Below are 26,849 nucleotides of genomic sequence, written 5' to 3' on the forward strand. Positions count from 1 at the left end.
AAGGGGCAGCCCCTGCTGCTTTCTGAAGAAGGCTCTGACGTGACAACTTCCAGCACCTCCCTCTTGCTCTAGTATTTGAACCAGCCGTGGCTCCCCTGGCTGCTCCACTCTGTGTGGCTTGAGGGACCTGTCCCCTTGCCTCCAACCAGGCTGCTCCCTCTTGATCACTAGTGGCTTGACTTATGGCAGAGCTGATGAAGGACCTGGACTTGGTGCATTGCCCTTCTTTCTTCTCCCGTAAGTCACCAAAGACAGTAAGTGACGCTAGTGGCCCCAGTTCTTGCTTAAATTCCAAAGCACTAGGAGCACTTTAAGTTTTTCCTTGGAGGGAAAGGAGTGTAGTGCAAAAAAAAAAAAAAAGAATTAAACAATTAAAGGGCTACAGGCTCATTGTTCATATTGCACTGAAGCACACAACAACACTACGATCTTCCTGGCGTTAGGAGGGCAGTGAGTCGCGTTGCCAATGTATTCATGAGTGACTGGCAAAGTGATTTGGTTTTACTGATTTGTACGGATGGCCGTTAATTTCGAAACTCTGACTGCTCCTCCTGGGGCCAGTCCTGTGTTTTACTGAAGTAATTTATAGCTGAGAAGTACAATGACTTTTTTAATGCATAGTTGCCTTTCATTAAACTTTTTTTTTGGTATGGTTTAACAGTGTTTTGGCTTTGCAGTCAGGCAGCAGCTGGCTGCAAGAGGAAGCTGTGGCCAATGAATGTACCTATTTGTTCTTCACTAAACTGTAACCAAGCACTACTATGTTGAAATAAAAAAAAAAAAAGACTCTGTACTGGGTTGCCAGAGCCCTGCCTGCATTTAGTGCTCCCTGTGGCCCTACTGTCCCCCTTGGCCTGGATGAGGCCTTGTTGGCCATGCCAGCACAGGCCACCAGCCCACTGCTTGTGCTGCTGAGACACAGGCCAAAAAGGACAGGGGCAAGACTTGGTAAAGCTGCTGCTTGATGGGCTCAGTGGGATGCAGCATAGCTTGGTCCTGGCCAGCCCATGCTTTGCTCTGGTGTGACTACAGCATCCCCACAAGCACTTTTCTGGGTGTGAATCTGGTTGGGTGCAGAGCACCCAGAGGTGGTTTTCTGGGGGGGCTGCAGCTTCCCTTTGTGGCTTTATTTTTCTGGGGCTGCTAAGAGCAGAACTGCTCTTCTTCCCCCCTACCCTTATAGAGTGCTTCATCTTATGATGGTTCTCTGGGCTGGTCCTTGGCTGCCCTGAGCTGTAAACCCCACACCTTGCTGCTTCCCTGATTTCTTTGCACAGGTTTATGTGTGTGGCCTTGAGCTCACCACAAATAGCAGTGGCTCAGCTGGAAAACATGCTGCCTCTCCCTGCATGCTCCCACAGTGTGTTTTGGGGTGCAAAGTAGCAGTGCGGCTGCTGCCCCCCCCTTGCTGGATGGGGCCAGGCTGGGGGTATCTGGTCTCTGGCTGTGTGAATCAGCCTTTGCCCCTGTCGTGCAGACGGATGGTGTAATCAAGGCTGTGCTCTCCCTGTGGGACCTGCTGGCAGCAAGGCCAGGCAGCCAGGCTGTCCCATCCTGCAGCTCTCTGTCCTACTGCCCCAGCTGCTTGTCCTTGGAGTGGCAAAACTCAGCTTCACCTCAGCCATGGAGCAACTCTGTGCTACCTTGGAGGAGCAGAGCCCCTTGTGGGATGTCCTTTCCCTTTTTAGCCTTGCCCGGCTACTATCACCAGAGGAGCAGAGCCAGAAAGAGGACAAATGTGCTGTAACAGGCCTGGAAGAGCAGGAAGTTGGATGGATCCCAGCCCTTGCTGCAGGACTGAGGCTGTAACACAGCTCCTGGATGCAGCGCCACAGACAGATGGTGAGGCAGAGCTGTCTCCCCTTGACCTAAGTGAGGAGAGGGCTGCCCTTGGGCACTGGCTGGCAGCAGACCAGCTTTGTGGGGCTCATAATGAAACCCTGTTTTCTGCCACTGCTCTTGTTCCCAGCAGCAGGGTAGACATTTGCCTCATCCCATCGTACTGCTCCTTCCCACAAGAGTTCAAAACCTCTTACAAGGTGCATGGCCCCAGTACTGCTGCTCCCATGGGGTTCTAGCCACGATGGAAGCACATGGTGGGGCTAATGGTGAGTAGCAGGGCTCCTCCAGCATGCCGTGGCTTGGTTCATTTGCTTGCCCACAGGAAATGCTTGTCACCACAAGGAAGTTTCAGCAGGAACAGGAAGGCACTGTTGTATAGCAACCGATCCGAAGCACCGTGAGCTCTTACAATCCCTTGCAGTGTTTTTTATGCAGCAAAAAGTGTTGAGGTCATGGCTGGAATTATGGAGCAGACAAGGAATTTTACCCAAATTTATTCAGTGTCATGGTTCTTGCCCTGCCTCCAGCTTCTGAAGGCAATGAGATAAGTCAAGTCTAATCCATCCAAATAGTACAGCAGTATTTAAAGACTTTTTCAGCATAATCTTCCAATATATAAAATAAAGTTTTACATATAGTCCCTGCTTTTATAAAACAAAAATAGCTTTTTTTTTCCCCTTGTACAAAATATTTGGCATCAGCAGGTTCCAGACAATTGGCTGGGAAGAGGAGATCCAGCAAGTGGTCTTCACCACATTGTGGGTGGGAGTGTGATGGAACAGTGGCATTTGTCCTTTCTCAGAGAACCTACAACAGCGGAGCAGTAAGGTGTTAAGTCTCTCTTTCTCCAAGGAATTCACTGCATATTTTGTAAGATGTTCCTGAAGTTTTCCAGTTCTCTAACGCTTGTTGAAATCCTGTGTGAGGAAATCAAAGGAAACAGAGCCACATCCACATCACGCTTTATTTAAAATTCAAGAGAAACTTGACAGGAGTCCCTAAAGCTCCAAGCAGCTCTTAGGAAGAGAGAATTTAGGATTTCAACTAAATTAGGTTATGATTGGTTAGGTTATTTGCTAATTTCACAGACTCTTTTTAAAAGAAACACTGAGAAACACAGAGGATGTTACAGAGCTCACACAAACCCATTAACTAGAGGTCAAGAAACAGACTGTAATATTACAAGCAGTGCAGGCACATGTCCTTGCACTGTAAACTTGTTTCTTCTGAAGGGTTATTTTAATCACACACCTCATTTTTCCTGCTGAATGTGTTTTGCCCCTGGAGCATCAGTGAAGGGGCCAAGTCAGATCCTGAGAATATGGCCCATGTGTACCCTCTCGTGTACAGGAGGGTTCTGCCCTTCCACACACAGGACAAACTGCTGTTCTAAGGTTTGGAATAACCCAAACAAGAAGTGAGAGATGGAGGTTTCAAAGGATCCAAGGCGGATTTTCAGTTGGGCATGAGAGAGGAAAAGGGAAGAAAGAACAAGGCCTGTTCCTGAGCAGCTCAATTTCCTCTGAACACAGCCATGCAGAGATTCCCTAAGTCTCCTGCATGCTGCTTCCAGAGGCTGTGGTGACCTGGCAAGAGAAGGGCCAAAGGAAGCTGAGCTCCCCTGGTGTAAGGGGAGGGCAGCTGCTGTGCTTGGGAGGGAAGCACCACAGCACCCCCAGGGAGGAGCGCTTAGGGGTTTTCCAGGTCTGATGCATGTTACGGGCTCCCTACTGCTTACAAGTTATGCTGCAGGTTTGGTTTGAAGCAAGATATAGCAGGACCCCTGAGCTTGAGCACTGGCAGCAATGTTGCCCAAAGAATCTTTTGAAAAGCTGTTTGCCAGAACCTCCAGCTCTGTCAGCACCACTAAGCAGTAACGTATAACCAAGTGTCTTGCAGCATCCTCTCCCTCCTAAGGCCTTGTTACCCTTCTTCTCTGCCAAAAACTCCTCATCCAGCTCTCCACAAGGGATGGACTGATAGAGTCCTGTTAAATGCAACCACTCTAAACAGATGTGGGAATGTTGTGTGTGTCCCCGAAGCGTTCAAGGCCAGGCTGGACGGGGCTTGGAGCAACCTGGTCTAGTGGAAGGTATTCCTGCCCATGGCAGTTGGAGCCAACCATTCTATGAGTCTGTGATACTATGAGGTGAGCAGCTTGAAGGATAGCTCAAAAGGGAGCATAGAATGACCACAATCCCTATCTGGGGACAACATGCTCTGAGGACAGTCACACAGTCCTTAGAAACTACCAAAATTCTTTGTATCTTGATACAAATGCTTCCTTGAATTTCTTAGAGAAATCTAGAGTATGACAGAGTTGTTTTAAATTGTTCCACTCCATGTCAACATCATCTGATGTTTGAGAGCTTCTTCATGAGACAGAATGATCAGAGCAGGAGCCAACACCAACATTGCTGGTAAGAAATGGCTGTTTAACTTTAAAAGCAATTTAACCCTACAGCTTGTGTGAAAGTAGAGGAGAAAAAAAAGTCTCACACTAACCTTCCAAAAGCATTAAATAAGGCAACAATTTCTTGTCTGGTCAGCCGGAATCCATAGGAAGGGCCACTTTCAGGCATCCTTTCTATTAGGTTTTCAGAAAAGAGGATCTTCAGCGCTGTTCCCAAGCCCTGCGTCTGTAACAAACAAGATCATTTAATAGCGGGGAGATCCCCAGAGCCTGACTCACAAGTTTAACTTTCCCTCCCTCGTCCCTCTTTGCAAGGATTCCTGCTGACATCATCTGACAGAGCAAGACCTGGATTCCACCTAGCACAGATCAGAGAAGGGGCAGAGCACAGCCAGGATGCTTTATTCATTAGTGTTGCTGTGACAGCAGAGTTGCCCCACAGCAGCTTTCTGCCTAGGTTTGACCACCTGCAAAATCCAGTGCAGATCACACTGAGCAGCACCCTCTGCATCACTTGTCAGAGGCCCTGCACTCCCTCCCCTCTTCTGGGGAGCTGCTGTAGCAGGGTAACCCAGTTTCCAACTGCAATGGCCACAGGCAGCTGCTGCCAAGCCTGGAATGGGCACACTGCTTCCCACTGACCACACAAGGTAACACCCGAGCAGCCTGATAATGTGCCTGGGAGCTTACCCATACCCAAGAACCGAGTCCTGCCAGATGAGCCTCCAAACACATCCCCTGCCACTGAGCAAGCTCACCTGCAGCTTCCCCCACAGACGACATTTGAAGCAGCCAACACAGTCCATTATCCTTGAAATATTCTTAAAGTGTAGCCTAAATTCCTCCTAGGGGAAAAAGACATCCAAGTTGATTGTGGTTATGCACTAATTGGGACTTCTTCCATCTATTAATCCAAATCCAATAATGTATTAATCCTGGACTTCAGGCTAAATTCAGTGGGACTGAGCTAGGGAAATGCATCCTGAAGTGGGGTCCCCAGCAGCAATTCCCCACTCTCCTGAAGGTGCAGACTGTGGTTACCCAGCAAGTATCCAAACCATTTGGAAAGGAAAATGGAATTTAGAAAATTAGAAATTGGAAGATTTGAAATATCTCACCTGGTCCCTGGAGCATACTGAGGCCCTTTTAGAGCCAACAGTATCCCAGCCACACACCTGGAAATACCCTTTCACCAGCAAGAGTCCCAAAGGGAAGGGCCGGCCAATTACCTTTAATTTAGTAGCTTCCTTTTTATTTCCTGCAAAGAATGAGTTTTCATCAAAATGCAGTGGGAAAGATCTGAAATAGAATAAAAAGAGATTTATGATTGATGAGAAGCTCAACATGGCCTGGCAGTGTGTGCTCACAGTGCAGAAAGTCAACTGTGTCCTGGGCTGCATCATAAGAAGCGTGGCCAGCAGGTTGAGGGAGATGATTTTCTTCCTCCACTTTCACTAGAGCCCACCTGCGGTACTGCGTCCAGCTCTGGGGCCCCCAACATAAATAGTACATGGAGCTGGAGCGAGTCCAGAGGCCACAAAGATGCTCAGAAGGCTGGAGCATCTCTGCTATGGAGACAGGCTGAGAGAACAGGGGTTGTTCAGCCTGGACAGGAGAAGCCTCTGAGGAGACCTTAGAGCAGCTTCCATTGCCTAAAGGGGCTGACAAGAAATCTGGAGTGGGGCTTTTGACAAGGGTCTGTAGGGATAGGACAAGGGGGAATGGCTTTAAACTGAAAAGCTTCCCCATCCCTGAAAGCGTTCAAGGCCAGGTTGGATGGGGCTTTGAGCAACCTGGCCTAGTGGAAGGTGTCCCTGCCTGTGGCAGGGGGGCTGGAACTAAGTGAGATTTAAGGTCCCTTCCCACCCAAACCATTCTAGGATTCTGTAATTATCTCTCCACAGCTTGTTTACGTGGCTGAAGTCCGGCTCCAGGAAATACCTGGTGAGGTGGGTGAATGAAACCAATTGTTGAGAAACATTGGACATCTGTAGATGTATTTTAAGTGTAATCTGCTTGTTTCTTAGATTTCTTGGAGGCTTTCCATTTTAGCTTGCGTCTCACCTTGGAAACATTTTCAGCAATTGCCCTATGGTTTCTAAGAAATTTTAGTCTGTTTTCTAGCAAGTGTAAGCGTTGAAGGAGCAGGAGTGTGACAAGATAAATTCAAACATTGATCACATTGAGACACCTTTTTTCATCTGCTTCTATTTCTCTTAGTCCAGACTGTCCAACAGCCCAAATCTCTGTTACCAACATGTTCAAGATTTCTTTTCCTAGTCAAAACCATGAAATCAGGACTGACACTCCACAGATGAGTCAAACAGGAAGCCGGTTTCAGGCCTGACACGTAGACAGCTATTAAATTCAATTCTGCTAAATCAAAAAGGCAGTCTAGACTGCTACACTTACACTCTGGGTCTAACCACCCTGTTTGGCAAACTTAGTACAGATAGAATACTCTTACCAATACTGCACAAATCATACTATCCCACTAAGAGAAAGACCCCAGAACCCACTTTCCTAGGTGCTTCAAGTGAAAGGTTAAGCATGCTCAGAGATGCTGGAGCTGGAAGAGCCATTCATCCCAGGCACTGAGTGTAATTACTTGGCCAGGTGGAGAATTTCCAGCAGTAGGTTTTTCATTTCTGCATCACGACTCTTATTCCCTGTGTACAGCTGGAAACCTGGGCGCTCAAAGAACGGCAGCACTTTGGACAGGGCTCGCAGCTCTATCAGGTAGAGAAAATAGAGGTTCTTGAGTCTTCTGGGACCTTCCCCTCTGGTGATGACTTCATCAAATCTCCGCTGGAACTCTGTAACATTGGGGCCCCATTTCTTCTCTGACCATGTATCTGAGAGAGGAAAAAAAAAAAACAGACAAAGACGTGATGGGTTTAGTTCAGGTTCAGCTCCTCCCACCATCCCAAGTTAAATGATGAAATACAACTCTAACCAGGGAGATGCAAGTTTTCCAACAGTCACAGACCCTTCACCAACCAGAGATTGTTTCGGAGTCAAGATAGGTGGGCTTTTAGCCACACTGAAACCTCAGCAAGCACATAACCCCCACAAGACCTTCGTTAGCTGGTTTAAAACACAACCAAGGTTTACAAGCAAAAGCTAAAATTGGAGGCTGCCCATTTTAACCAGTTAAATCAGTTGGAGAGTTTCTCATCAGGTGAGCTGAGTGTTTCTGGGAGCAGTTCTGCATAAGCTGGTGATAGCTCAACATTTGCAAGTGAAGAGGACCAGATGGATGTACCAGGCAGGCTGTGAAGGTCCCTTTGTTTCTTCACTCCTGCCTACAAAAGCCATTGACTTAACTGCAGAACTTTGAAGAGGTCTCTGCTTTGGCAGGAGAATCTGCAGAGGCAAACAGGCCTCCTGCTCCCATTGCTCTGGCAAGCAGCACAGAGGCCAGAGGTTGGGAGGTTTCCTCACGAGCAGGGACACCTTCAGAGAATTCCTGCTGTTAGGGAAATGCAAGAGAACAAAAGCAGCCAAGGGTGGGAGAAGACTGGCCTCTATTTTCTATTCTCAAGCCCACAGGTTTCACAATGGATATTTCATTTTGCTCATCCTGTCATATACTTAAGACTATATTAAAGGACACAGTGGAATGTGGAACACAGCGAGAGCAAGCTAATGTATAAAAACAAAGAATAAAAAATAGGAAGAAGCTTTATTTTGTAAATCGCCCAGCAGGAAAGGGCTCCTTCCCAGCTCTGAGCTGAGGTAGGCCCTCTGCAAGGTGACCACAGCACCTGCTGATGGAAATCACTGCACGGATCAAAGCTGCGCCAAGGAGCACCACCTCAGAGCAGAAATCATCTTCCACAGCCTTCCAATGGATGCTCTCCCTTTCTATACACACCAGACAAAGACACTCACACTTGCCTGTGTGGAAACACCCTTATTTTCCTAATCCTCTCTGAGTCCCAACTCATCTCTTGCCTTTGATCTTATCATTCCATCTCCCAGCTCTAACATAGTCTAACATCAAGGCAAGGCCTATGTGGGCTGTAGAGACTTAAATATAATTACTTAGTTAAATCTAAATTGCTTATCCAAATTTCAACAGCTGTCTCTAAATCTGTGCTTGATTTTCGTAAGCTTTAGCAGAATAAAGGTGTTAGGCTTGGCCCACAGGCACCTCTCTGGACTACCATGACTAAATCCTTCAGGAAGCCTGTCATAACCTTTATCCCTATGCTGCAGGAGCAGCATGCCATAGCCACTGGCCTCGCAAGACACACTTACCATGTTTTCACATTACCCTTGTTTTTATCCCCTGGGTTGAAACTTGATTCTTCAGACAGCTAGTTAGGGACAAAGGCATGCAAAGGAAATGGAAATGGCATATGGAAATGGATCAAGGAATGCTGGGAAAGCCTAGCCAAGAATTTCACAGTCTAGGTGAGGTTATTGCTAAACTGACCATCATAAAGACAAGGCTGTCCCTTCCTAGCCTGATACTCAGTTAGAAACCCACTCCAAGATAACCTTGGAGGAAGAATAGAAGGAATACATGCTGGGAGTCTTGGGACAGAGCACAGAGCAGCCATTTTCAGACCTGAAGGCATGTGGTAATTGCATTCCTAATTCTGTTACACAACTGGTGTGCTGAGGGAGGGAAGGGAAGGGCGCAGACAGAGGCCTGAGCCCTGCAGGAAAGGGCTCCAGCAAGCACTTAGTGGAGCCATACAAGTCTCAATTTAGGAGTGATGCAGAAGAGCTATGGCAGAAAGTAGCATTTACCTTGTAAAAGGTACCTGGCACTCAAATGGATGTTGATGCTTGCATGGAGACCAGAAATGAGTCTGTAGAAAGCTCGTTTCTCTACACAGACACCTGAAAAAAAAATGGGCAGCTTAAGATACTGAAAGCTTACATTGAACTTTCTTCTCCCGGCTGTCAGACAGAAATCTAACCCCACCTGAGTGTGGCCAGTAACTCCCACCCATGCTCTGACCACTTTGTGTTCATCCCAGGAACAGCAACCAAGTTTAGACAAAGGATTACCTTTCAGCCACTTGTAAAACGCGTGCCCTGGAAACAAAAGAGGAAAACAAGCACATCAGTTTGAGGGTACTGCCCAAGCCTGATACCTTGAACCACCTCCGAGGCCAGCCCCAGAGTTGCTCTTTTTGCTCCAGTTTGCAGAAGCCAGGAGAGGAGCATTAGAAGAGCATGAAAAGTTTTTCTCCCCATCCTGACCAATGCTTCTATAACACAACATGGCAGCAGCTAAACACAGCACATGGTCCTTCCCACCCATCTTGGCAAGTGCTGCAGAACAGCACAGCATAGGAGGACACAAGGAACATGGATTGCTTTTCTCTTCTGGCGAAGCTGGGAACAAGGGCATTTTGTTTGGCTGTCTATAAAACAAACAGCACAACCCAACCAGGCAAAAAAACCCCACACAGTGCAACCAAGTGTACACAATCACACAAGGTAGTGTTTTACACTACCCCTGATACTTCCTTGTAAGTAATGTGGAGAACACAAAATGATTGGGAGATAATTTGGAGACAAAAAGACACAGCATATACACAGGCCCAGTGCTGCAGATGGCAAAGACCTCCAGAGAATGTGCTGTCCCAGATGTGAACCCTGCAGGGCTGAGGGCTGGGTACCCAGCCTATGAGTCTTCTCAAAGCTCCAGCCTGAGAGCTGCTCTCTCAGTAATAACAAGTGCTGAAATAACCACAACACAAGTCCTGTCCCTGAAGACTTACAACACTTCAGTGACTATCTTCAAGCAGCCTTAAAAACCTGCTGGTGCTTTTTAAGCCCGTGGAAGCACGGGCTGAGCTCAGGGAGATCTCTACACAGGGTCCTGAACATAACAGTATTTCAAGACAACTTCTGATTTGCCTGGAAAAAGATTTTGCTAACCAGGTGCATAATGGTACAGCTCAACAGCACGGGAGAGATACCATGTTTGTTTCTGTTCTTAGTAAAAACAGATAGAGTGCCACTCACCTCCATCGTCTCCTGATAAGAAAGAGCATGAATGGTGGAGAAAGAGAAAAAAGGAGATAAAAATTACACACAACCAAAATTAAACCCCAAAGCACAAGCATTAATATTGCTCTGTTAATCTGCTCTAACAAAAGAATGAGCCTCCTCAGGGAGGCTTAGGAATGTTCTGAACATGGAAAATGTTCCGAACATCTCAAGCTGCAGCAGTGAACATACCAGATGAACAATGCTACTGAATAACCTTGACCAACTCTGGGGGAACTGATATTTGCAAAGGAAGTAAAACCACCACACAGCTGAACCAGAGGCCAGAAAACAAGGGACATAAGTCACAGAATTATAGAATGGTTTGGAAGACACCTTAAAGCTCATCCAGTTCCAACCCTCTTTCACAGGCGGAGACACCTTCCACTAGACCTGTTTTCTCCAAGCCCCATCCAACCTGGCCTTGAACACTGCCAGGGATGGGGCAGCCACAGCTTCTCTGGGCACCCTGTGCCAGTGCCTCAGCACCCTCACAGGGAAGAGCTTCCTAATATCTAATCTAAATCTGCCCTCTGTCAGTTTAAAGTCATTCCCCCTTGTCCTTGTAAAAAGACCCTGTGCATCTTTCTTGTAGGCCCCTTTAGGCATTGCCTACCTCTGACAGGGATCCCTTGTATGACCTCTGACAGGATACTCAAAGACCCCATCCCTGCTTCCTGCAGTTTATTTGTCACTTGCAACAACTCTAGCAGGTGTCAGCCTCTATATTCATGTCCTCCTGCTTCCTGATCTGTGAAAGGTATCCCTCTCCCCTCAGCATACCTGTGGTATTTCATTCATATCTTCCCCTAAACAACTGAGGCGGTCCAGGGAAGCACTGGTATTTTCAAGGACATTGTGCATTTCCTTTGCCAGTGCTGCTCCTGAAGTGCCACTCCTCTGCACAAGGGTCAAGGGAGAGGGGAAGCACCTACACAGTTTAGTGAAGAATCAGAGGATCCCCCCAGAGGGCACTGCTGGGGCAGTGTTCAGGTCCAATGAACAGGGAATGAGGTTAAGGATATTCTACTCATCTGGGCACGATGGGGCATCAGGAGATGTGCGGTCTCCTAGCCGCCTTGAGCAAGAAGCTCTCATGCTTCCAAAACCCTTCCCTACTTTCATTTACACTGCATAGGCTTTGCCTTTGGGGCAGATTTTCTCTTTCTAGATGGTGTCCACAGATGATCCCAGACAGGTTCTCATTTCAGTTCTCATCTCACAAATGGTTTGGTGTTGATGAGTAGAGAAACCAGGGACCCAGGGGGAGTTCAGAGTTCAGCCCTGCTCCCAGTCCCTCCAAAGTTCACATTTCTTCCAGGAGTGGAAGATCAGACTTTCCTTCTCCATGATGAATGCTAGAAAGCCACAATTCCAGGTGCTCTTGTGTTAGCCATAGAATTCTACACGTGATCAAGAGCTACAACACATTTCTCACTCAGTAGAAGTAGCTCAAGAGAACATTTACTGTTCCTGGGGCTAGTACTTAGATCAGTACGCTGCTAAACCACTTAGTGAAGTAAATAAATGACTCACCTCTATCAGATTCCAAAGGCCTTTTTACATTCTGAGGCCTAAAAGGAAAAAAACAATCATTTAAATAAGATATGTAAATAAGTTAGTGTCTCCTTGCTGTGCAGAAACACAGTACAGCAGAAATAGTTACTTCTCTGCAGTCAAATGGCCTAAGGAGATCTAAGAACCCTTCTGTGCTTTAGCTTTGCTTAGAGAGGAAAAGGATAGAGCAAAATGAGGCTTTCTCTGGGTTTTTTTGTGTTGTTTTTGGTTTGGTTCTTTTTCTTCTTTCTTTATTAAAAACAGCTAGGAAAACTTGAGTGTCGACAGAAGTGCTGGTGGGCATTATCGCACAGTGCAGCGCGATACACTCGTATGAATGGAGAGGAGAGCCCTAGAGATGACAGCAGCCAAGACTGCAGACCAGGGCCCACCAATACTGTGCATCAGCCCCAATCAGGCTCAAACTGGCGCACAGCCTGGGGAGAGAGCTCACTTCACCTGGGTGGTGGCCAGGGAGGACAGGATCATATCGCACCAGAGCTGTGCACCCCCTGCCAGGCTGCTGCCTCGCCACACTGTGGGGCCTGCATCAGGAGCCTGCATCAGGGCAAGCCATGGTACAAACAACAGCCAACGGAGGCTCATGGAACAGCCACATGCCTCATCCCCTCCCCTGACAGCCCACACTGCACAAGTGTTGTGGCAAAGACAGGAGAATGGGGATTAATGGGACAGTTAAAGCACATGCAGCCCCTCTGCAAAAACAATCAGCACCTGCAAGCTTGTGGAGTCTGTCTCCCAAAGCACCTACTTGAAGCAGTTTTCTTCGTAAATACTGTTCCAAATTTTCCAGGCATCTGGTCCTTTGTAGCCAGTATAGCGCTCAGGATTCAGGAGTAAATCCACGTACTCCGCGTCAGGAGAAAGGATGTCTGCAAAGCAGAGTGCTGGGTCAGTGACAAAAATCTTGTGAAGGAAAATGTCATCTCCATTTAAGCTGCTAAATTCCTGAACAGGGCAAGACCCTGAGCAGTGATGAAGCTTTGTCAGCAACCTTTGCATCACATTGTTTTCCAGCTACAGAGGGGAGGGGAGGTGGAAGAGAGAAGAAATGCTGTATATGCTCCAGGCTTGCTGAAGGATATCACACACTGTCCTGAAAGTTCTGCAGAGGTACTTAAAATCACACTACAACACTTGTCAGAGCTAAGAGGTCCCTGTACCATCAGCTTCGCAGAAGCTGTCTGAAGAGTCATCGTGCCGGGTCCATTGGAGCATTGCCTGCTGTGTTTCCTCACTGCAAAAGAAGTGGAAAGAGACAATGAGAAAGAGCACTGATACTGGGTTTCCTCCGAGATGAGTAAGGGTTGTGGAAAAAGAAGTCCAACCTCAAAGAGCCATCAACAGCTCCAAGTCTCTCGGCTTCTTCACATTCTTCAGCAAGATTGTTGGCTTCTTCCGAGTACTGGGTTGAAAAACAAAGGGGTGGGGAGAGAAAAGGATTAAAAACCAGGTTTTTTGCTATTATAAGCCTGCCTTTAATGCCTTAACCTAGGTTAAGCATCAGAAACATTTTCATGATTCATCCCACCCTGTGTTTCCACAGGATGTCTGCAGATATCCAGAGGTTTGTGCAATTGCCATGACTTGCAGGGCCTCATAGCAGCCTCCGGCACTGCCCTAGGAGCATTTTGGCCCTGACGCCACCCCGAAGGCTCTACAGCATGCCAAACACTTGAAGAGGGTAAAAATTTAGGCACAAATACTGCCCATCTGATTAAGGCAGCTTTTATCAGCTGCAGAGACATGGAACTGGCCTTAAAAGCTGTGTCATTTTGTGTACACAGACACACCTACCTTGTAACTTCCAGATATGATTCCATCAGGGACTTTGTCCTGAAAGACAAAATGGAGCAAGTGCTTGGTGTGGAGCTGATGAGTCTTTTCAGCCTAATCTTTGAGAAAGATTAGGTAGGTTACCGCAGTTTCCAGTAGTTAGAAGGTAATCAAAGCGCTCAGCTCGGCTTACAACACATCCAGTTTCAGGCTCCTCCACAGACTAAGGTTATGCAATATTCTTGGGTGGTTTATTTGGATTTTTCGCAAGACTCCTCAGAAGGTCAGCAGCTTTCCATGCTGCTACGTCACGTTATGTTTTGCTTACATAAGCATGAGGTTGGAGAAGCCAATACAAACCCCAGAGGAGCTGGAGCTGCCTCTGGTCAGCTGGTGACATCCTGTCTACCAGTGGTGCCGGCACTCCTCAGATACTGCACGACTGATGCACGTCATTCCAAAACTTCCCCTTTGCCACTCCATCACCAAGTGTCAGCCCCACACAACCTGAGCAGTAGGCACAAGACAACTGGGCCCTAAATTCTCCTCAACTTCCATTTCCTCCATCAGTGGGAAGGCAGTAAACCCACTTTTACATTGCAGAAGGAAATACTATGATGGCAAGTAGCACAGGAAGAGAAAAAATAAGCAATGAATAAGAGTTATTTTGATTGCTTTTGGTGTAAAATGGACCCAAATTAAAATAATTAAGAACAGCAGTGACACAGCCAGTTCTTAAAATAAGAACAACTTCTTCCCTGCAGGATGACCTGGGCAGGCTGGAAAAGTGGGCTAACAAGAACCTTACAAAGTTCAACAAGGACAAGTGTAAGGTCTTGCACCTGGATAAACACAGTTGAAAAGTGCAGCACAGGCTGGGATCTACCCAGCTGGGGAGCAGCTCTGTGGAAAAGGACCTGGGGGTCCTAGTAAACCAAGCTCAATAGGAGTGAACAGAGTGCAGCTGCAGCAAAGACATCCAGCAGGATGCTGGGTTACATCACCAAGGACATCACCAGCAGAGATAAAGATGTCATTGTCCTGTCTACTCAGTACTTGTCAGACCACACCTGGAATATTGTATGCAGTTTTGGTCTCCACTTATACCAAAAAGATGTGGACAGGCTGGAGAGGGTCCAGAGAAGGGCCACAAAGATAATCCAAGGACCAGGAAGATGTGTGAGGAAAGGCTGAGAGAGCTGGGCTTGTTCAGCCTAGAGAAAAGAAGGCTCAGGGGAGACCTGATCACCATGTTCCAGTATTTAAAGGGTGGCTACAAAGAAGACAGAGACTCCCTTTTGACAAGGAGTCACATGGAAAAGACAAGGGGTAATGGACAAGTTATTCCTGGGGAGATTCTGACTGGACACAAGAAGAAAGTTTTTCCCAACGAGAACAATCAACCATTGGAATAATCTCCCCAGAGAAGCAGTAGATTCCCCAACACTGGACACTGTTAACATTCATCTGGGCAGGGTGCTAGGCCATCTAGTCTAGGTCGTGCTGTGCCTAGAAAGGTTGGATCAGATCATCCTTGAGTTCCCTTCCAACCTGGTTTTCTACGATTCTAGCTAATACCAATGTAATTGTAACATTACTCCGTCACATCGGTTGGAATCATTACTGAAGACATTCTTTTTAAGGAAAACAGTATTTAAGCAAAATCTATGATTATTTTGAGGGGAAAAAGAAAAAAATCATTCCCAACCCAACATTTTGGGTCCATAATAAGTACTTTTTGAAGACTAGGGAAGCAAACAACATGTGTTTGAGGGGTAGAGTAGAAGACAAATTTAACATACATATCAGAATTTATATAACATAAGTAATATCCACACACACCCCAGACCAGAATCTCTCAAGGTGTTGTATCAGACGCTGCATTTTTTCCATCCAACAGCTACACTACACTACAGTAGTTACCAGGTGAAGGGGACAGACACCTGTTTCACTGCAGCAGACATTAAGTTGTACATGAAAATAAACTACTGCATTGGGAAGACACATGCAAGTCGGGCCACAAGGCCTCTGCCATTGAGAACACTAATCACACTGTTGGCATGGCATTCCCCTATGCACCATCAGCACACAACCAGCTCCAGAGACCAGGGAAAAAAGGGATGAGACAGCCTGTTGCTGGCTGCAACCCACAAAGCCAGACTGGGTGGTATCTTCAGCACCTCTAGCAAACCAGCACCCAAGTTGTGATTCATCCGCTGTCTCGTCCCCTTCTTTTCAGGCAGACACCTGCAGTCAAGGTGTTTTCTTTTAGCTCAGCAAAAAAACCCTTTTGTCCACCAGACAGGGTCAAGAGTGTTTGCTTTCATACTGGGAAAATAACACTGGTCTCTGGAAGAGCCATTGCATGTAAAGAGAATGGGCTGGGAAGGTTGAATTCATCAGGCAAAACTGCAAATCACAGTGTGGCTCATTGGCCAACTATGAACATCCTGTCAGTTAACACAAGAGGCACTTCTTGTAACAACAGTGGATTTGCCCAAACCCCCTCCATCAATGCCAAAAATAATAGGGTCCAGGACAAAGTTCTACCCATTCATGGAGGGTGCAGCTATTAAAAGCCCAGCTTTCCTTTGAACTGTCACAATTTAGCATTTTGGCCTTTCTCCTGGATACCAGTATTACTGCACCTAAGAAAGCTTCATCAGAGCCACAGTTTTACTGCAGCTACAATAATGAGTAAGTCATTTGCCTGCTTCTTCCTCTTGGTCTGCAAAAAGCCAAATAAAGGTAAAAGAAAGGATTTGGTACTTACAGATGGGCAGGGCCTTACAGCACAGTCTCTTATTCCACAATGACTGTTGTCATTCCAGAAAGGACAAGGTTTCTTTAGGTTTACCTACAAATAACATAGTATGCTATTACACATTTTTTCCATGCAACCATGCCAACCTTCCACACCAGATTTACCAACACACATCTTCAGCACCTTAGTGCAAGACTTCAGGTTCAGTGCAAGGTGGAGTGCAGTGACAGTGGAAACAGCTGGTGTTACTTAATATAAAAAGCTGATTACACTCATTGACTTGTCTCTCACACAAAATGCGTGCACCCACGCAACACGGTCAGCACTGTTTATGGTAACACAGAATGCAGGGGGCACACATCTTGTGTGATGTCAAGGTGGCTTGTACCCTTTAGGAGCCAACAGTCACTACAGGGCACTTGCTGGCCTTAGAATATTGCTGACTTTGTTCTCTGTGAATCTTGAGGGATGTTTGCTTCCCATTGATTTTGTTTCCTTGTTTTGAGCATCTTCGGACCTCAGCCTGCCTCCCTGTCAGAGGAACAGGGAGAGGATGTGCTAGAGCCCTGCTGCTGTTGTGCCCAGAGCACAGGTCTGTTGCTGTCAAGTCACTGTGTTCTGGACGTGTTGGTGTGTGAGCTTTCCAAGCCTGATGGGAACAAATAACTCCTTGGTGTTCACAAGACTGATTGTTATCACTCATGTCCTTGCTATCAATAGAGATTATTCTTTTAATCCTTGCTTTGCTGGTTCTTCAGGTGCTTTCACACACAGACATTTCCATTCATGCTTCATTCAGACCAATCTTAGTATTTCTGCTACAAATCCCAACACTGGAAGGGGAAAGGACAGGCACTTCTTTAATAAGCCCTAGTCTTCCTTTTCTGCGAGTTGGTATCAAGTGTCATTCTTTCCAAACAATTACCAAGATTTTGTGGGTTTGGTAGAGAGGGCGAGCAGGGAAAAGCAGCTTCACCCCCGTGATTTTATATACAGGCCCATGCAGCGAAGTTGGGAACTTTGTAAATTGTTCCTACAGAAAATGTTTATTTTGCCTGTGGAAACAACCAGGCAACAATTTCTGTTCAGTATCTGTACACAGCAGGTAAAAATACCACCCCATAAGCCAAGCACGCTCAGACAAGCCCCACATTTAGTGACATACATGTGGTCTCATGCCAATGTCTGGCAGTAACAGCCATCACGTCACCCAAATGCCTGGTAACTAAACCTGGCTCTCCACCTCAATGAGGAGACACTATGGAGACTCTCATTATGCAACATGGGTCTCTGGTCATCAACATTTTTGAGCCACAGCTCAACAGAAGGAGTTATTTCATCGGTTTACTGCTTGAGTTCTTAAGGGGGAAAAATGCATACGGAAATACCTTTAAAAGCATGCAACTTATAAGCATATTGTATGACATTAAGATTCTCCTAATAATAGAAGAGTCCACCTACTGACTGTATCCTTAAAAGATCAGGATTCAAATGTAGGCATCTGATTTTAAGAAGATCATCAGTAACTTCAAGGGAGAGTTGGAAAAAGAAAAGCAAAGCAGTAGCACACAAAAATAAATAGAATTCTTCTATGAGAAAATTACCTTGTAGTATCTGAAATAGTCACTTTCCAGAAGTTCATTCAGTCTAGGAAAAATCTTGTCATTGTTGAAAGCATCAATGGTTTCTACATCACAGGTGCAGTCATCTAAATGGCCAGTAACCTGTCAGATAAAAGAAAAACAACAACCAAATATGAACAACTTCACCAGTGCTTTTTAACACTGCAGATAATAAAACAATTCAGAATTGTCTTTCCTTTTACCAGCAACTCAACTGGTTAAGTTTAAACAACCTTAGAAGAGACCGTGCCAATTGGCAGAGAACTTCTTTTGATGCCTCCTTTAGGAGGTGTCCCATATTTGTTGCTTGGGACAGGCAGTTTTCTCTGGCACTTTTCTTCTGACACAGAGAGATATATTAGAATTCACTGATGGCAGAGTAATAGGCATCAGATGGACACTTCTGTCTCTAAAAAGCAGAGATAACAGGACACATCTGTGTGTCACACACATACATGAAATCCACACAGCGCTTGTCCACACACATCACACAGTTACAAAGATCCCAGATGTTTCAGTTGAGGCCAAATCCAGCAAGATCCTGATATTGGCTGCTGTAAGAGCTGGGAGCCATAGGCACTGCCAGCTGAGGCTCTTGACTACGATCGCTTCAGTCTGTCACTCCTGTAGCATGGCACACAGAGGACAGCTGGCATTTGCATAAGGGACCAGTCAGGCAACAATAATGCCACCGAAGATTATGGCACTCAAGAAAGTCCCTGTGGTTAATCAACTATGCCTCAGCCATTTGTTTGACTTAATCAGAACCACAGCAACTGCAACAGGCTGTCTCCTCACCTCACCTCAGAGAACCATATGGCAATAAAACATTTGTTTTAAATGTGATGTAGAAAGCCAATACTTCTTGCATCACCCTGAATGACTCAAGCTCTGAAGAGGCAAAAAAATAAGAAGTAGCACAAATCCTACTATGGGTTTGCGAGACGTGGATTACAGTCCTGATGACAAAGCTGCACAACAAAAGTAGTTTTAAACAGATCTGAGCTCTGGGAACACCACTTGTGATCAGCCATCAACTGGATTTAACTCCACTCCCCACCACACTTCAGGCCTGGCCATCCAGCCAGTTTTTACCCAGCAAACAGCACACTCCTCCAAGCCAGTTTCTCCAGGAGAATGCTGTGGGAAATGGTGTTAAAGGCCTTACTAAAGTCCAGGTAGACAACATCCACAGCCTTTCCCATACCTACTACGCAGGTCACCTTGCTGTAAAAGGAGATCAGATTAGTCAAGCAGGACCTGCCTTTCATAAAGCCATGCTGACTGGGCCTGATCACCTGGTCCTGTACATGCTATAGGACAGCACTCAAGATGATCTGCTCCATAAAATCCCCCAGCACCGAGGTCAGGCTGACAGGTCTGTAGTTCTCCACATCCTTCTTTCAGCCCTTCCTGTAAGGCAGGTGTCACATTTGCTAACCTTCAGTCAGCTGGGAGCTCTCCAGTGAGTCAGGACTGCTGATATATGATGGAAAGTAGCTTGGTGAGCACTTCCACCAGCTCCCTCAGCACCCCTGGGTGGATCCCATCCAGTCACCCTGGCCAGAAATCAAGTATTACTACTCATTCACTCCAAAAGCACACCAGGGATTTTTCCTGGATGTAGCAATACAACACGGGGCAAGCTGCCATTCTCCTGTATCAGATAAATTCAGAGTTTTAAGACCAGATAGCTGTTTTAAATTGATCTTGTTGATTTATGAAGCAAAGAATGGGATGTTTGCCACAGTTTGTGATAAGAAACCGCCTTGTCTTATGTCCCTGAAAGCCTACAAAATCCTGGTAGGAGACAGCACAGAAATGATGCACCCCATGCTAGTGTTCTAGGGCATAATGTCCAGCCTCTGCCTTCTCTCTGTGTACAGGACAGCTGAAAGCAGAGACAAGCAGAATAAGCCTGGAAACACTGGCAGCTCCTGTGCAGTGTGACAGAGTGCACTGATGGGTGGTGGCACAAAAGCTCTAGGAGAGGCCAGGAACAAACACACAGATGGGAGATGCACAAGAACTAAGAATTTGCTGGATTATACTTAAGGGGCTCCCCCTCTTCTTACTTTTAACGCACTCTACCAGCCTAAGGGTCACTGAACACTGTGGAACAGCAAACAGAAGCAGGTACCATCCCCCTTGCAGGAAAGGCAGCAGATGAGCAAAGTCATAGGCATCTGTGGGAGGGAGTAGAACCCTACAAGCCTCAAGAAAAGGCATCCCTGAATCCAAAGCAAAGGGGCTGCTCCAGCCTTCACAATTAGGGCAAAATACATTCTGTGCAGTGCCACGTGTAAAACACGAGCTACCTGCCTTGACACATTTCTGGAGAGCTCTCAGATCATTCAGCAACAGCTACGCATCAACTTAAACCCATTGTAATCACTACTGTGGCAATGGAACTCCCTGTCCTCCTTCCAATAGGGCAGGCAGAAATGGAGCACTTGCCCTCAGAGCACACATGAAATGGGGTGGTGGCACAGGAAGAATAGCCTGGATTAAACACAAAGCACCTTAAAGGCAAGTGCAAGTTCCTTCCCGCCACCCCAGACATGGAATGAAGGAATCCAAGCTCTAGACCCAGACTGCTCCATAGCAGGAATTAGTATTTTGGGAACAGCTTTTTTTCCAGAGGGCTTTGATATTCTGGACTCATCAATACTGATCTAAGGAGGAGTGAGGGGAAATCAGAACATGCCAGAATGAGCACTCCACTTAAACAAATGGTTTGTGTTAAGGCACCATGATTTGGAGGTTCACTTGTAGTTGCACAGCTTACATTGAAGCCCCCCATGTTATCCTCACACAGGTGCTGGATGCCGTCATGCATTTTACACAGTAACAAAAATTAACAGCATAGCAATTAAGCTTTCCACTAGCCTGAATCACCCCTATAAAAACCAGCACTTTGCTAATCCAGTTACCCAATTTAATGCTGTTTCAAGATTAAAAAACAAACAAAACCTCCCAAAAACCAGCAAGAAATGAACCACAACAAAATGCCAGCCAACCACAACTATTATTGCCTGGAAACTTGGCATCCTTTAGGCAGGAAGGTTATAGATGGGGTCTAAAAGTGGCCTACACATGGGTTTGCGGATAATCTTCAGCTGCTCTCTGTACCCATGCTAGTCAAACATGTTGCTCCAAGGGAATGACACTGGAGCGCTCAGCAAGCTCTCAATGGGAACATCCTGCACTACGGGCACCAGGCCTGTCTTCACCGTGTCTAGCAATCAATTCAAGCCAGAACCAAGCTGGCAAAACACCATCCTGAAAATAACCCAGGGTGAAGTGCTGCAGCACAAAACTAACACAAAACTGAGGAGGAGATGAGTTCACGCTTTGGAGATCTCCACATATCCACTGCTCTGTTTAGAAAAGCACTGGTGGGAAGATGAGCTGCAATTGCCATCAAAGGGCAAAGGGGAAGCACTGGGGAAATCTCAAGCTCTGCTCAACTCTGAGGGAAAACTCCTTCTTTCCCCGAGGATCTCAGTAACTCTATGCAGAAATGGGCAATTTCGCCAATCTGTGCATAAGGTATTGCTGGCCTGCTTACCTTCCAGCTCTGCCTGCTGAGCCAGGCCTGGTGATGCTACCTGCTCATGCCCAACCTACCAAAGCTCACAAAGGAGCACAGAAGACACGAGCCAAGTCTCTCAGAGACCGAGATGAAAGTCCCAGTGATGCTACCACCAAATAGCACTGACCCACATGAAGATGCAGGGATGCAGGCAGCATCAGATCACTTGGCAGGGCATTGTCTTCACCCCAGAAGTTCCCTCTTGCTCCATGACTGCTTGCCACCCCAGAGCATGTAAGCAGCCAGAGGCTGGTGTGTTTTGGACTTCAGTTAAGATACAGCACGTGTCAAACATGCCCTGGAATGAGTGGTGCCTTAAAACACTTTCCCCCCACCTCTGTAAAGTATTTATCTACATCTTCAGCCTGTATTAATTATAACAGCTGTTTAAGATGAAATTTAAATTGACCCAGTCCCAAACATGTGCCCTGTGCTTGCCAGCACCTGTGAATTACTGAGCTGAGCAGCAGCAATGGGTTTCGCTCCACCCAGTAAGGGTGTGAGAGCCTGGCACGAAGCTGACAAGCAGGGCTGGGTTTCCCAGTGGGAAGAGATGCAACGGAGCCGCTGGGACAGATGTGACACAAGCAGCTCTGGCTGCTGAGCAAGCATCAAGGAAGGCGTTTGGCTGGCCCTCTGCAATAGCTGCTCTCAATCCCTTAACACAGGTTGAACCACAACCACACGTGGACTCCACATCATCTTTGAGTTTGGCCTTCCTTCCACCCCAGCCTCTTGCCAGTCTGCTCTCCCTGTGCTGCTGGTCCTCTTTCTGCCTCCCCTAGTGTCACAGAAGCATTCCCTGGGCAGTGGATTTAGGGCTTTTTTTGCTATGGGCCCCATCCCAGACCCATACACCACCACCTATTGCACAGCTGGGCAGGGAAGAAGACAAACTCTTTTCTGCATCTCCCACTTGCAGCTACAACAGGGCACAGGGAAGGGAATGTTACAGTGGCTGAGGAGTTGCTTTTAGCCTGTACTGACTTCTCTGGCAGCTGCCTCTTCTCCTAGACAAGCCACACCAGTCCCAGGCTGATGGCAAGCAGATGCTTTCCCTGCTGCCTCACGGAAGCTTCCTTGCAGTCTCCCTGCACAAGTGATCTGTGGCTGTGCTGAAGCACTCAGTCCAGCTAGGGCTCCCTTTCACCCTTGCCAGCACACTTGAAGCAAGGACAATCATGCCCAGCATCTGGCTTCCAAGCAGTATATGCTAGCCAAGGTGCTTTCTTCCCCATCTTCTGCCTAGAAAACAAGGCTGGGGCCTCCAGAGTTCACACAGAAGCAAACCTCACTTGGGAGCCTCAGGATGCGGTTAAACGTGAGAGGCCAGATGCCACCTCTGAGCATCTGCTAGCAAAGAAGGATCTGCAGCTGCTCTGCACTTGGAGCTACCCAGCAGAAATCAGGAACTGTGCTAGGGATGAATTCCTGCCCTGAAGGCTGCTGGGTGAACATCAATTCAACAGGAATGCAAGAGTGGCTTGGAAGTCTGTTCAGGTAACAGGGAGGTAACGCTCACTGCCCAGACTCACCCCTAATGACAGTGTACTGACCACAGGAACACCCCGGAAGGAAAGTGGCCCTTTGCCAGACCGGAAACCTAGTCAAAATCCCAGTCTGCCAAGCACCTGCAGCACATCCTTAATGCAGCTTCATCAGTCTGTAAACAGCAAATGAGCAATAATTGCTAGGAACATGGAGAACTGATTCATGTCTTACTAAAGCATTAGCACCAAGAGGAATATCAGGGCTGGGGACGAGCTGTCTGTAAAGTTTGAGGGAACTCCGATACTGAAATGTTATTCAGCACTAATGAGAGGGGTTAGAAAGCAGGAACAGTATGTGAAAAAACAGCACTTTTAGTAATAGTTCCAAATACAAGTTTCAGGACTGGTTAGCAACCTCTTTAACGAACTGAAGAGCTAAAATAACAATCAGGAAAAGCAGCTGAGGCACTGCTCTTACTAACACAGAAAGAGAGCAACACCCATTCCAGAAGTATGGCCCACATAGGTCAGCATTTGAAGTACTGCTAGAGCAGTCCTTGTCACCTGTCACAACACAGGCTGACAGACAAGTTGAAGCTCTTCCACTCGCCCTACATCAAGGTTTCTTGATCTGACAAGCTTGTGAGACAGCAGGAGATGGTTCACAGGAGGAAACCAAAAGTTATACCCAGCCCTTGGTGTATATAAACAAAGGAGGATAAACTATACCATTTAAGGCTTGCCCTGTATTTTATTTGGTGGTAAATTAAAACCACCAGACCAGTTCTGCACAAGGTGATCAGCAAATCATTTTACAAAATGCCTCGGGTGTGTTTTTAGCAGGTTAAGTGGTTTGTAAGGCTGAGAAATGCCGCCCTACACAACATGCTTTCCCAAAGGCAATAAAGTCTGGAAAAATCTTGACCCTGAACACTTGTATTGAAAACTAAACCAAAGTACACACTACATGAACAAAAAGTGTGCTGCAACAAAACAACAGGGCAGAGAGTACAATGCCAGTTCCTCCTCCCCAAGGGAAAAAGCCTGCAAGCCATTACTATGCCAGGATGCCAGTTCATTGAAGGTTAGGGCTTCTTATCCCACATCACGCTGCCCACTCAGGCTTTAGTCCTTAGGAGAAAAACTTCACTGCAAAGTGGGAAACATACAAGCAAAAACCCTACAGATATATGGGCTGTTGGTTGATGAGAAGCTCAACATGAACCTGCAATGTGCTCTGGCAGCCTAGAAAGCCAATTGTGCCCTTAGCTGCATCAAAAGAAGAGCAAACAGCAGGTCGAGGGAGGTGACTCTCCCCCTCTGCTCTGCTCTTGTGAGACTCCAGCTGCAGTACTGCATCTAGCTCTGGGGACCCCAGCATAAGAAGGATGCTGACCTGCTGGAGCAAGTCCAGGGGAGGCCACAAAGATGCTCCAAAGGCTGGAGCACCCCTCCTGTGGAGACAGGCTGAGAGAACTGGGTGTGTTCAGCCTGGAAAAGAGAAGGCTCTTGTAAGACCTTAGCCTCTTTAGGCTTCTAATGCTTAAAGAGGGCTGACAATAAATGTGGAGAGGGACTTTTTTGCAAGGACAAGAGACAGAAAAGGGGGAATGGCTTTAACCTGACAGAGGGGGGATTTAGGTTAGATATTAGGAAGAAGTTTTTCACTGAGAGGGTGATGAGGTCCTGGTACAGGCTGTTCAGAGAAGCTGTGGCTGCCCCATCCCTGGCAGTGTTCAAGGTTAGGTTGGATGGACCTTGGGGCAACCTGATCTACTGGAAGGTGTCCCTGTCTGTGGGAGGGGGTTGGAACTGGATGGTCTTTAAGGTTCCTTCCAACCCAAACCATTCTATCATTCTATCTATGTATCTATCAATCACAGATACAGAATCAAAATGCATGTTTTTCAGTTCTTGATCAGCACAGTTTATATTTACCATTTCCACATGAAACTGAAGTGTCAAGACCCACCAGAAGGCAAAGCCAAACACACAGCTGCAGGTTTTCTTCACTTCTCCATTCTGAGTTTCTGACCCACATTTAAGCACTATGATTTTAGTACAGCAGAAGCAGCCTTTACAATAGCTTTTTTAATAAAAAAGGAACAAAAATAAAGCACTAAATAGACTGTGCTGTCTTCACTTTTTCATCTTGCAAACATGCTTATGCTAAGTTAAGTCAAAAGGAACCTGTGGAGGCACCATTCCCTCAAATCCAGCTGCCTGGTCTCATCTCTTGGTTAACTATATCCAGTTCTCTTGTTACTGTACACCAACAGAAGGTGCACCAGACGGATGGTAACAAGCCTGGCACATCAGCAAGGGGAAAAACACTGAAAGAGCTGGCACGGCAGGGTAGGGTAGCGGGTGCCTGCTGCAGCCACACTCTGTCCTGGACAGTGGAGCTGGGAAGAACAGCAAGGCAGACCCACAGGAGAGCCTGGAGAAGAGGAAACTCCAGGGTGACCTTAGAGCAGCCTTCCAGTACCTAGAGGCCGACAAGCTGGAGAGCGACTTCCGACAGGCGCCTGTAAGCACAGGACAAGAGGTATGGCTTTAAGCTAACAGCGGGGAGATTTAGATTATATATTAGTATAGTAATACACATCCGTGAAAAACCCGACGAGAGAGTGGCTAGGGAAGAACACCTCCCCTAGCTGAAACACTCGCATTTCCTGCTGGCGCAAGGAGAGAATACAGTTAAGAAGGCAAGGCAGAGTGCATGGGACTGCTCAGTGGGCTGAAGTCGCCCTCCGAGTCCCTTTGCTTTGGGCACCTCGCAGCAGGTTTTCCCATGCTCACAGCACTGGCGCACCTGCACCCAGGGTCTGCTCCCGCCCCGACGGCTGAACCCGAGCCCCAACCCCACGCCGTACTGCTGCCGCCCCGTCCCCCTCCCGCCCCCCGGCACAACTCACCTGGCAGAAGCAGCGCCGCTCCGCCGCGCCGGGCTGCCCACGACACAGCACGGCCCCCGGCAGCAACAGCGCGGCGAACCCCAGCAGCCGCAACCCTCCGCCCGCCACCATCTCGCTGCGCCAGCGCAGCCGCAGCCCCCTGAAAAACCCGCGCCGCGCACCGCCCCTCCTCGAGGGCGCGGCCGCCGCCGGCTACGGACAGCGCCGCGCGGAGCACGGCCCGCGGCGCTGCCCAGGCGCGTCCGGGCCCTCGGCGGGAAGGGGAGGCGGTCCCGGGGAGCTGCCTATGTTCCCGGCAGCGGTGACTCACCTGGGCCGGGCCGGCCCCGCCGGGAGGCGGGCGAATGGCGGCTCTGGGCCGGGGCTTACGTCCACAACGGTGCCGTGACCGGCGGCAGGAGCCACGGGCTCCAGGCAGTGAGTAACGAGAACTGAGTGGGTACTTCCCGGAATTATGATGAGTATGTATATGATGAAGATATATAAGCTGCAAAGTGCCTCTTCTCAGTGCGTGTGGTAGGCGGAGCAGTCCCCCATGCCCCCGATACCATGACAAAGTAACGCCGGGTTTCTTACCTGGCATGCTGGTTGGAGAGTTGATTTTCCTGGATTTCGGTGGCATCCCCAGCGGCCTGGCACAGCATGTGGGCACCAGCTCGTGTTCGGCCAGCAAAGGAAGCAGCCCAGTGGCCCAAAGGAGAGATGGAGCTGCTCCCAGCGGCAGCCCGGGTGTCCCCAGCTAGCAGGGAGCAAGGGGTGGCTGGGGGCCCTGCTCCAGGGGAGTACCCATACTGAGGCACTCTCATTCCCTGTGAGAAGGAGCTGGAGGGCACGAG

The 26,849-nt window shown here is 47.6% G+C and overlaps 1 protein-coding gene across 2 annotated transcripts; it reads right to left on the bottom strand.

Annotated features, from left to right (window-relative positions):
• Nucleotides 1-2,320: 2,320 nt before the first annotated feature.
• ERO1A (endoplasmic reticulum oxidoreductase 1 alpha) lies at nucleotides 2,321-26,252 on the bottom strand. Of its 2 annotated transcripts, XM_080618452.1 has the most exons (16): nucleotides 26,014-26,252; nucleotides 17,993-18,112; nucleotides 16,398-16,481; nucleotides 13,646-13,684; nucleotides 13,177-13,253; nucleotides 13,012-13,085; nucleotides 12,600-12,720; nucleotides 11,807-11,844; nucleotides 10,247-10,258; nucleotides 9,281-9,307; nucleotides 9,017-9,109; nucleotides 6,864-7,110; nucleotides 5,485-5,554; nucleotides 5,014-5,100; nucleotides 4,348-4,481; nucleotides 2,321-2,759 (listed from the first exon to the last, which is right to left on the bottom strand). In XM_080618452.1, the coding sequence occupies exons 1-16, from the start codon at nucleotides 26,122-26,124 to the stop codon at nucleotides 2,699-2,701; spliced, it is 1,395 nt and encodes a 464-aa protein (XP_080474578.1). In that variant the 5' UTR covers nucleotides 26,125-26,252; the 3' UTR covers nucleotides 2,321-2,698. The 2 variants fall into 2 exon arrangements, with proteins under 2 accessions (XP_080474578.1, XP_080474579.1); XM_080618453.1 differs by lacking the exon at nucleotides 10,247-10,258.
• Between the last annotated feature and the right edge of the window lie 597 nt (nucleotides 26,253-26,849).

This window comes from Psittacula echo (genome assembly GCF_963264785.1).
Source record: "Psittacula echo genome assembly, chromosome: 5".
Taxonomy (NCBI): Eukaryota; Metazoa; Chordata; class Aves; order Psittaciformes; family Psittacidae; genus Psittacula; species Psittacula echo.